At 53.2% G+C, this 11,780-nt stretch overlaps 1 protein-coding gene across 1 annotated transcript in view; it reads left to right on the forward strand.

The window, feature by feature from the left end:
• Positions 1–4,198, forward strand: part of FADS2 (fatty acid desaturase 2) — a 29,586-nt gene extending 25,388 nt beyond the window's left edge. The window contains exon 11 of the mRNA XM_076057202.1: positions 321–4,198. Coding sequence (XP_075913317.1) covers positions 321–372 — 52 coding nt within the window. The 3' untranslated portion in view covers positions 373–4,198. The remainder of the gene's footprint in view (positions 1–320) is intronic.
• The last annotated feature ends 7,582 nt before the right edge of the window (positions 4,199–11,780 follow it).

Genomic DNA, 11,780 nt, shown 5'->3' on the forward strand with positions numbered 1-11,780 from the left:
GACATGGGGGAGACACGGGGACATGGGGAGACACGGGGGAGACATGGGGACAAGTGAGAGACACGGAGACATGGAGGAGACACGGGGATATGGGGGAGACTCGGGGACACGGGGGAGACACGGGGACACGGGGGAGACACGGGGACACGAGGGAGACACGGGGACATGGGGGGACACCGTGGCTGTAGTGCTGCAGATGAGAGACATCTTGCCAAACCCCGTGGTCTGTCTGCTTGGTTGTTGTTGTGGTTGTTGTTGTTGGTTGGTGGTTGGTGGTGACGTTTTGTGTTTCTCTCTCCTCCCCATCCCCCCAACGCCAGCTCGCTGAGGGCGTCCGGACAGCTGTGGCTGGACGCTTACCTGCACAAGTGAGGTGGTTGGATGGTCGTGGGAGACAACCACCATCATCATCCACTACCATTCACAACCACCACCACAACCACCGCCAACCATCACCAACCAACCATCACCAACCAACACCATCCACCACCACTGTTCATCCGCGGAGCACTACACTACACACACACACCTCTGGATCCAATATTGAAGCCCAGACGGCCTCCTCACTCGCCCCACACTTCCACACAGCACACGCAGCACAGTACGCACTGTACGCAGCACAGTACGCATCACACACGACGCACTGTACACCACACCGTGCACAGCACAGATACAGTGCGCACGCAGTACACACATAGTACACACGCACACAGCGCACACACAGACACATCACACGCAGACACTCCACGCATCCACACTCGTACCAAATCAGCGCACACACCACGCACACACACACACTCACCTCCGATTGGCATAGTTGCCTAGGTACGGTGCGAAAAAAGATCCCCGGCGTAGCCTTTAACAGACTGTTGCGGGGGCAGGAGGGCAAGTGCTGTTAGCGAGCACCACGAGGTGGTGGGTGGCCAGCACCATGCCCGGCGGCCTTCGTCACCCCGAGTGGCGATGTTCTCACACGGCGGCAACCAGGGACCCATTTTAGGTCGGAGGCGCAGGACCAGTTCAGATATAATCGTCGTCACGAGTGTTGGTAGTGGCTGTGAGAGCGGGAATCGAACCCGGGTCCTCCAGGTTCGCCAGCGTAGCGCGCTGCGCACGCTGCTGCACTGAAACCACGCCCACACTGCAGCCACCTGACCGCCACGTCACAACACACACGCACACGCGCGCAACCACGTGACACTCCCGCTACCTTCGCTCCTCCACCGTTCATCGGTCGCAAGGAAATTCGCGTGGGGAACTTAGTGATTTTTTTGGGGGGCACAAAAAAGCGTCTAGGACTTTTAACGCTCCGATAGCGTGGCACGCAGCAGTCGCCGCACTGAGCAATCCCCTCCGCCTTGCTAACAGTCGGGGAAAACCCTCGATATAGCCCCCCCCCCCCCCCCCTGGGGCGTTACTCGTGGTTGCCTCGTGGCTTCAAATGAACGTTGCCAATCATTCCAAACGTCTTCTCATTTGCAGCATCGCATTGTTCATTCGGCCTATCGAGACGGCCGTGGTGATATCGGCCGACCGTGTCGCCGCGTTGAGTCATTGACCAATCGGAGGGGCAGTGTTTGATTGGCCAATCGGGACGGCCGCGGTGACAACTGTTGATCGGGTCGCTGTGTTAAATCGTCGAGCAGTCGGAAGACAGTGTTTGATCGGCCAATCGAGATGGTCATGGTGATGAATGTCAGTCGGGTCGCTGTGTTAAATCGTCGACCAATCGGAAGACGGTGTTGAATCGACAAATCGGGACGGCCGTGGTGATATTGGCCCATCGGGTCGCTGTGTTAAATCTTGGACCAATCGGAAGACGGTGTTTACTCGGCTACTCTGCTGAGATGTGATGCCGTGAAATTGACGGCCGTGTTCAACTATCCAATCACACGGCAGCGTGCCACTGGCCAATCAGAAGACGACAGTGTTGAATTGGCCAATTTTGTATGGCCCTTGGCGATATCTTTGGCCAGTGGGTTCACTGCGTGGTCGGCCCGTGGCGCATTTAATCGAGCAATCGGGGCGACGGGCTGCATTTTTAATTGTTCAAAATATCGTGACAGCGATGTGGACAGGAGTCAATCGGAGCAAAGCATTTGAATTGGGTCATGCTCACGCCAATCAGGATGGGCCAATCAGACTGTAGCATTTTGCGCGCGTTCACTCTCGATGGTTTGGTAGTGTTGACATTGGGCCCACTGTAGTTGAAGGTTAGGTTGGGGCCTACGTATTAAATATGGCCAGAATCGTCGTGCAATTGGCCAGCCTATTCATCTCTCTCTATTCATATCTCCCCCCCCCCCCCCACCTCTATATGGTGCTTGGTAAGCTGAGTGTGTTGATGGGTGGGGTGCCCTGATGTGGTGGCTCTGGCTGGGCCAGTTATTCCACTCTCTCACACACGCACACAGAGACCCAAACCAGTTCGACACTGACTGCTTCCAGGGAGTTGTCGATATAATTTCCCTAAAACCCCCACGAAGCCCTGCTGGCTTCTCGCCACGCGCCCTGGTTATTTGCCTGCTGTGCCCTTCCAAACGCACCGCACCTGCCTGATGATTGTTCAACATGTCTCACGCGATAAGAGAGAAGGATGGCCGATTGGAGTTCACGACGAAGAGCGCGTATGTGTGTGTTTATCTGGGGGCCTTCGTAGGTGCTAATCACTAACAGCTCTTGCCCCAATAGTCTCTTAAAAGCTACGGCGGGGAGGGGGGGGTGGTGGATCTTTGAATTTGTGGGGAGTGGCGGTGCAGTGATTAGCGTGCTGCGCTGAGCTACGGCCACCACGATAACCTGACCTGGTTCTGGGTCCTCCCCTATATTAACTCGGCCTCAAAGGTGCGGTGTATGTCTATAGAACATCAGCACTGGGGCGATAAAGGTGGACAGGCGTGGTGGTGGCAACTTACCCCCCCTCGTGTGCTGTGCAAGCCTTTGTAAGTGCTGCTTGCTAACAGTGAGTATGAGGGTTTGTGAGTGGGTGAGTTTGCGAGTGAGAGTGTGTGAGCGGGGTGAGTGAGTCTGTGAGTTTGTAAGTGAGTGTGAGAGTGTGAGCAGGTGAGTGAGTGGGGCGAGTGAGTGGGCGAGTGTGTGAGTGAGTGTGTAAGTGAGTCAGTGTGAGAGTGAGTGAGTATGAGTGAGTGTGTCTGTGAGTTGGCACAGTGGTGGGCACAGGTGGTGCACCTGCAGGTCATCTCAATCAGTACAACCCATGACACCTGCAGGGTCTGTTCCTGTGACCACCTCCTCCTGCATCTAGCCTGGCACAGCAGTCATCCCACGGCACCTGCTGGTTCTGTCCCGTGACATAATTCCAGCGGCCAGAACCCCGTAGTGCACCTAGCCTGGTACAAGCCCCCGTGGAGATGTTACCACGGGGGCTGCTGCTGTTTGTTTTTGTTTACCAATCATCGGGCTCGTGCGGTGTGTGCATTTACGACCGGTGAGGGCGATCCATCCGGTGACGGCAATGTTCGGTGAATGTTAGGAGAACGTTAGGGCAATGTTCGGGGAACGTTAGGGCAACGTTCGGGTGGACATTAGGGCAACGTTAGGGGGGGGGGAACGTTCGGAAATCCGCCTCGACGTCGCTGTCACAGCGAGCGAGCGGTCGACTTTTGTAAGAGCCCGATACGATACGACTCATTTCGTTACTGTTTAGTTTTAATTTGGGTTCAGCGAATGGCGAGGTTGAGGGGCCGATTCCTCTGGTGATGGTGGCGGCCCGTGGTCGATCGGAGGGAGGTTGGGGTTAGGGGGGGGGGTTTAAAGATCGCGCGAGGTGGAGAGACATTCACCCCTCTCCATTATCGATGGCGTTGTTCGCGGAGGAAATTATTCGGGGGTAGATTTTCCCCCCCTTTGTTCGAAACGCACGCGCCCACGCAACGCGCTCGTAGAACTGAAACCCAGTGGTGCGGTTGTGGGTAAAAGCGGTCATCGACGGCGGCGATGGTTTGAATTACATGCAAACAATAATAATTGCTTTTTAAAAGATGGAATTCGCGTGACGCTTAAGTTAATTGTGGCTACGTTGATGATTATGGTGGCGATGTTGAGAGAGAGGAGATGACTGCAGAGGGGACTTGGAGACTATCTGAGATATTCGACCTCGTGGTGTTGAATCATTTTACTGTTTTTAGTGCTGTGTGCAAACTTTCAACAAGAGTAATTAAACTTGGAAAGATGTGTACCGGAGTGCCTTTGTCGGTTCCTGCCGCCGCACGCACTCACTCATCCAGTTACTCACCCAGTCACTCACTCATCCAGTCACTCACTCATCCAGTCACTCACCAAGACACTCACCCGCTCACTCACTCACTCACCCACCCATTCGCTCACTCATCCAGTCACTCACTCATCCAGTCACTCACTCACTCAGTCACTTAGTCACTCACTCTCCCAGTGACACACTCATCCCGTTACTCCCTGACCCAGTCACCCATTTACTTACCTACTCACACACTCCCTCACCCAGTCACTCATCTACTCACACACTAACTCACCCACTCACTCACTCACACACTAACTCACCCACTCACTCACTTACTCACCCAGCTACTCATCCAGTCAATCACTCACCCAGTAATCCACTCACTCCCACAGTCATCCACTCACACACCCTAGTCATCTACTCACCCACTCACTCAACCAGTCAATCACTTACCCAATGATCCACTCATCCAGTCACTCGCCCAGTCATTCACCCAGTCATCAACTCACACACGCGTCCAGTCAACCATCCAAGCGACTCACTCGCCCATCCAACTACTCGACTGCGCTACTTGCCACTGTGTCCCGCGAACTTCACATTGATCCAACCGTGCTCAGAAGCCGCTGGAGACCGTGGGGATTCCGAAACGTTCCCCAACTTACATTCCCCCCATTGAGTAAGCGGATCATTTCCAGAGACACGTGGCCAGTAAACCGGGTAATCTTCTCTCACATTGTGGAGGTCACCATTAGCAACAAAGGAGCGTGAGAGTGTGTGTCGTCTGTGTGTGTGTGTCTGTGTGTGTGCCTGTGTGTCTGCATCTACCGGTAATTTCAGTCAGGCAACCCATGTCACCACCTGGGTCTGTCCCGTGACCTCCTGCTAGCAGCGAGAGCCTTCGACACGTCACGTGGCAGCCTCAAAGTGCACCTGTGTAAACATCGCCGCTAGGGAGACAAAGGCGGCCGGGCTTGGTGTTGGCCCAACCAACCCCCTCGTGTGCCGTGCTGGCCTTTATAGGTGCTCGCTAAGAGCACTTGCCCCTACAGTCTGTTAAGGCTATACGGGGGATCTTTGTCTTTGTGTGTGTGTCTGCATCTACCGGTCATCTCAGTCAGCCAACCCATGCCATCTGGGTCTGTCCCGTGACCTCCTCCTGTCAGCAGCGAGAGCCTTTGACACTTCACGTGGCAGCCTCAAAGTGCACGTGGCCTGGCACAGGCGCCGTGGTGACGTCACCGCCACTTGGTGGCGAATGGCGGAGATTGGTGGTGGTGCTTGTGGTGGTGGTGCTGGTGGTGCTTGTGGTGCTGGTGGTGCTGGTGGTGGTGGTGCTGGTGGTGGTGGTGCTGGTGGTGGTTGTGGTGCTTGTGGTGGTGGTGGTTGTGGTGCTGGTGGTGCTTGTGGTGGTGGTGCTTGTGTTGCTTGTTGTGGTGGTGGTGCTGGTGGTGGTGCTGGTGGTGGTGCTGGTGGTGCTTGTGGTGCTGGTGGTGCTTGTGGTGGTGCTGGTGGTGGTGCTGGTGGTGATGGTGCTGGTGGTGGTGCTGGTGGTGCTTGTGGTGCTTGTGGTGCTGGTGGTGCTTGTGGTGGTGGTGGTGGTGCTGGTGGTGCTGGTGGTGCTGGTGGTGGTGCTGGTGGTGGTGCTGGTGGTGCTTGTGGTGCTGGTGGTGGTGGTGCTGGTGGTGGTGCTGGTGGTGTTTGTGGTGCTGGTGGTGGTGCTGCTGGTGGTGGTGCTGCTGGTGGTGGTGGTGCTGGTGGTGGTGCTTGCGGTGGTGCTTGTAGTGGTGCTGGTGGTGGTAGCTGGGAGCGGTAGTGTAGCTGTTCGCGCTACGCTGCACTATGAACCCGGCGACCCGAATTCGTCGATTCCCACTCTCACGGGCCAGCAACTGGTGACGATTATCTGAACCGGTTCTGGGCCTCTCCTAGGTTGACTCAGCCTCAAATGAGTGCCTGTGGCACGTTGTGTAAAAGCATTGCCACTATAGGGAGACAAAGGCGGCCGGGCTCGTGTGGCATGCTGGCCTGCAAAAGTTGCTACTTGCTAACAGCACTTGCCCTAACAGTCTGCTCAGGCCATGCTGGGGGAACTTTGTCTTTGTGTGTTTGTAGCGGTTGGGGAGCGGTGGCGCAGCGGTTAGCACTACAAACCCGGGGGGTTTGGAGGTTCCATTTCCGCGTACGACCCGAAAGGGTCCAACGCGAAACGTCCGTTTACACGGCGGCCCCCTAATTAACATTCCTGGCGACATTAAACACGAGCGGCTTTCAGTTAATTAACAGCGGCTTAACACAAAGACAAAGATCCCCCGTATAGCCTGTGACATAGTGTTGGGGCAAGGGGCCGTCCATAAATGACGTCACGCACCTGGGGGCGGGGGGTCAGACATTTGTGACGAAGGGGGGGGGGGGGGGTTTGAGAAACGTGACGTCATCATAAAAATGTGCAACTTTAAATAAATAAAGACAACACGTTCTACTTATATAGATAGACTTTTGAAATAAATGTTTTCTCCTACAACATCAGAGTGCAGCGCCACATTAAATAACGCACTACAATGAGGATAGTTTAAAGCGAATTGAAGCATACATTTCGATTTAAAGCTTTCGTGACTGCAGGGATTCATATTCTTGGTTCTTTCGGTAAAGTCACCAGGTAGAAGGGAAATAATCCCCTAGGGGAGGCCCAAGACCAGTTCAGATGATAGCCACTGGTGTTGATGGCCGTGAGCCAGAGTTGCAGCATAGCGCTAACCACTGCGCTGCCACTCCCCTACGTCCCACAGCGTTACACACAACATTGGACATTCCCGGCATTCCCCACCCCCTACACACACGGCCTTCAATCTCTAGGCACCTCCTGAGTTGGCCGGGATTGGTGGCTGAGGAATGAGGTGGCGGGGATGAGGGGGAAGGGGAGGGAATGGGAGACGGAATCGGTGGGGATGTTGGAGGAATGACTGGCGAGAGAGAGAGTTGTGGATGAAGGACAGCTGTGGGCGAAGGAGGGAGAGCTGTGGGTGAAGGAGAGCTGTGGGTGAAGGAGGGAGAGCTGTGGGTGAAGGAAAGAGAGAGCTGTGGATCAAGGAAAGAGAGCTGTCGATGAAGGAGGGAGAGATGTGGATGAAGAAGTGAGAGCTGTGGATGAAGAAGTGAGAGCTGTGGATGAAGGAAGGAGAGAGAGAGAGCTGTGGATGAAGAAGAGCTGTGGGTGAAGGAGGGAGAGCTGTGGATAAAGGAGAGCTCTGGGTGAAGGAAGGAGAGCTGTGAGTGAAGGAGAGCTGTGGGTGAAGGAGGGAGAGCTGTGGGTGAAGGAAAGAGAGCTGTGGGTGAAGGAGAACTGTGGATAAAGAAGTGAGAGCTGTGGATGAAGGAGGGAGAGCTGTGAATGAAGGAGAGCTGTGGGTGAAGGAAAGAGAGCTGTGGGTGAAGGAAAGCTGTGGATGAAGAAGTGAGAGCTGTGGATGAAGAAGTGAGAGGTGTGGGTGAAGGAGGGCGAGCTGTGGATGAAGGAGAGCTGTGGGTAAAGGAGGGAGAGCTGTGGGTGAAGGAGGGAGAGTTGTGGGTGAAGGAAAGAGAGAGTTGTGGGCGAAGGAGAGCTGTGGGTGAAGGAGCGAGAGCTGTGGATGAAGGAGAGAGAGCTGTGGATGAAGAAGTGAGAGCTGTGGATGAAGGAGAGGGAGCTGTGGATGAAGAAGTGAGAGCTGTGGATGAAGGAGAGGGAGCTGTGGATGAAGGAAGGAGACCTGTGGATGAAGGAGGGTGAGCTGTAGATGGAGGCAGAGCTGTGGATGACGGCGAGAGAGAACTGTAGATGAAGGAGAGAGAGAGAGCTGTGGATAAAGGAGAGAGAGAGAGAGAGCTGTGGATGAAGGAGGGAACTGTGCGTGATGAGGTGGAGTTGTCTGTTTGTGTATGTATGGTGAACGTCTTTCTCACCGCACGTAGCCAACTGTGCTAATCGGAGGTGCGGAACGATGCTTATACGAACAACACTTCGCTGGTGATCGGATCAGCATCATCATGCGAATTGGGGGCATCATCATCATGATCATCACTATCATCAGCATCGGTGGCACCATCATGACCGTCATCAGAATCGGTGGCACCATCATCATCACCATCATCACCATAATCACCATCATCACCATCATCATCATCAGCATATTCACCATTATCACCATCATCACCATCATCATCATCACCATCATCACCATCATCATCACCATAATCACCATCATCGCCATCACCATAATTACCGTCATCACCATCATCAGCATCACCATCATCACCATAATCACCATAATCACCATCATCATCATCACCATAGTCACCATTATCACCATCATCACCATCATCATCACCATCATCACAATCATCACCACCATCATCACCATCACCATAATCACCATCATCGCCATCACCATAATTACCATCATCACCATCATCAGCATCGGTGACATTACCATCATCACCATAATCACCATCACCATCATCACCACCATCATCACCACCACCACCACCATCAACAAGGGGGGGGCTTGCAAAATCTCAGACCACCCTTCCCGTCAATTGCTGACGGAATCCGCCGAGGCGGGCCTCCAGCAGAGTTTGTTTCTTGGCACTTCAGAGGCATTCAGAGCTCGCTAAGCCACCACCCCCTCCCCCCGCCGCCGCCCTTCGACCTTAATTCCCAACGTCACCGGGACGTCGCAGCCCGCACGCGGAGCAGGAATGTGGAGTGCGAGTTTGGGTGCCGGTAGGAAGAGGCAAGCACGAGCAGCGAGGAGGGTCAGTACCGGATTAGGCGAGTGCGGGGCCTGTAGCATATGTTTATGAAGGGGCCCTAACACACACACACACACAAAAAAAGAAAAACACGCATACATTTTAAAACACAAATGGTTTATGCTCTTTGGTTTATTTCGCTAAAGTCACGTAGGTAAAAATAAAATAAAAATGAAGTTAATCAAACCACGACGTTTCGGAGGCAGCACAGGCTAGTTACACCTGATGACGGAAGCTTGTGTTGCCTCCGAAACGTCGTGATTTGAGTAACTTTATTTTTTTTTACCTACGTGACTTTTACCGAAAGAACCAAAGAGTATGGATTATTGCAGTCACGAAAACTTCAAATCTAGAACAAATGTTTTACTTGCAAAGTAAAGTAATTGTATTTATTCATTTGCTACAGAGCCAACTAATACGACAAATCGCTAACCTTAAACACCCAGTCGTTCATAAAAGTTGAAGGCGGTGTAGTACTATAGTAATAGAGCAAGTGCAGAATCACTGAACCGGAATTGATAGCTTGAAAGCATCTAGCGCGGAGCCCTTGAAAGTGCGGGGCGCAGATAATAATACCCTAATGGGTGGGGGTCCAGGAATCACGTGACAATAAACATGTTTTTTATTAAAAATGTCATAGCCATGCTCTATCCCCACTCGAAGATATAAAGCTTTGTATTGGTAAAAAAAAAACGGTCGATTCCCGTTTTAATCGTTAAAAACACGTGGATTCCCGTTCCAGTATTCCTAATGTGGGCAAAGACACCGCTTCCTTACTCCATGTGTGGGCCCAAAGCATGAATATAATTTATCATTCACTCTGTCGCGGATTCATTTTTACCCCCTTCCAGCGCGCCATCGCCACCGTTGTTGCCCCGCTGAAACGGAAAAATAAGTAACGAATAATAAATGGGAGGATTGTCTCATTTATTTATTTCCTTACTACTAGTCGTCCTCCCTCCCGTTTGTCGATGGGGCTGGGTTTTCCCAATTCATGCATCGTCCCCCACCCCACTCCCCTCCCCTGGCCAGCGCTCTCCCCCTTTTCCTTGCCAAGTGCCAAAGGGGTTGCCCCCCTCTCATTCTCCCTCTCTCTCTCTCTCTGCCTTCATGAATGCCGTCATTATCTCTCGCGATGTCGCGGGCAAAGGCAAAGGGGCCCCCGTGTAGCCTCTCAGCGTAGGGCTGTAACGGGGGCAAGTGTTGCGAGCAGCGAGCGGCGGCCGCGTCGGTGAAGGAATCCCGGGCACCGTGGCGCGCGATGGGGTTGGAGGGGGGGGGGAGGGTGGCCAGCACCACGCCCGCACGGCCGCCTTTTTCTCCCACAGTGTCAATGGGCCGTCCATAAATGACGTCACGCGATTTTGAACGATTTTTTACCCCACCCCCCCCCCCCCAGTCACACGGCGTCACAAGAAGTCAGACCCCTCCCCCCCTCAAATTTGACGTCACAAAGCTCTGCCCCCCTCCTCCCCCCCCAAAAAAAATATATAAAACATGCTTCAAATCGTATAGTAATAGGTTTTTATCTTTCTAGCTGGCACAAAAACTGACACCTTTATACAAGGAATCATGTTTGCAATAACCACAACACAAGCAGTCAAAAATTCAAACAAAAAGAGACAACTCTGATAATGATATTGGCACTGTCCTTGTCGGAGTTGTCTCTTTTTGTTTGCATTTTTGACTGCTTGTGTTGTGGTTATTGCAACCATGATGCCTTGTATAAAGGTGTCAGTTTTCGTGCCAGCTAAAAGGGTAAAAACCTATGACTATATCTTGTTACTGGCAAAGGAGGTCTCATAATGCTTCAAATAGCTTTAAACTATTGTCATTGCAGTGCGTGTGTAATGTGCCGCTGCACTCTGATGTTGTAGGAGAAAACATTTATCAAAAAGTCTATTTAATTAAGTAGAACGTGTTGTCTATAATTATCTGACGTTGCGCATTTTGATGTGACGTCACAGTTCTCAACCCCCCCCTCCCTCGTCACACATCGTCACAAATGTCTGACCCCCCCCCCCCCCAGGTGCATGACGTCATTTATGGACGGCCCCCCAATGTCGCCTACACATCGCACCGGGTTTACTGCCTTGAGGCTGAGTCGACCTCGTGCGAGGCCCACTTCCGGTTCAGATATTCGTCAACAATGCCTGCACCACCGCTACGAAGACAAAGATCCCCCATGCAGCCTCTAACAGATTGTCGGGGCGAGTGCTGTCAGTAGCGAGCAGCAGCAGCAGGGCCTATATCACACACACGCGCACGCGGTACGCGCGTGCCCGTGCGAGCTCTCAAAAGCTCCAACACGGATGGGTTTAAGAATCCACCGCTGTGCCGGCGACATTCAATGCCTGCCACGTCACGTCGGGGACTGTTTACCTGTGACCGGGACCGCGGGTTTATGGGTCGGCGATTGTCACACTCGGGATTAGCGTGGGCACAGGGCTCAGGAGACGGATTCCGCGGTGGCTGAGATGTTAACTACCTCGCCTGGTATACAGGAGGTCGTGGGTTCGATGCCGACCCTGACCATGCCTGTCATATATCTGGAGTCTGCGTGTGTCTCTCCCCCGTGAGATGTTAACTACCTCGCCTGGTATACAGGAGGTCGTGGGTTCGATGCCGACCCTGACGATGCCTGTCACATATCTGGAGTCTGCGTGTGTCTCTCCCCGGTGAGATGTTATCTACCTCGTCTGGTCTACAGGAGGTTGTGGGTTCGATCCCGACACTGACAATGCCTGCTGCTCTATATCTGGAGTCTGCGTGT

This window comes from Petromyzon marinus, chromosome 80, assembly GCF_048934315.1.
Source record: "Petromyzon marinus isolate PM22_M1 ecotype Great Lakes invasive population chromosome 80, UKy_Petmar_22M1.pri1.0, whole genome shotgun sequence".
NCBI classification, from domain to species: Eukaryota; Metazoa; Chordata; class Hyperoartia; order Petromyzontiformes; family Petromyzontidae; genus Petromyzon; species Petromyzon marinus.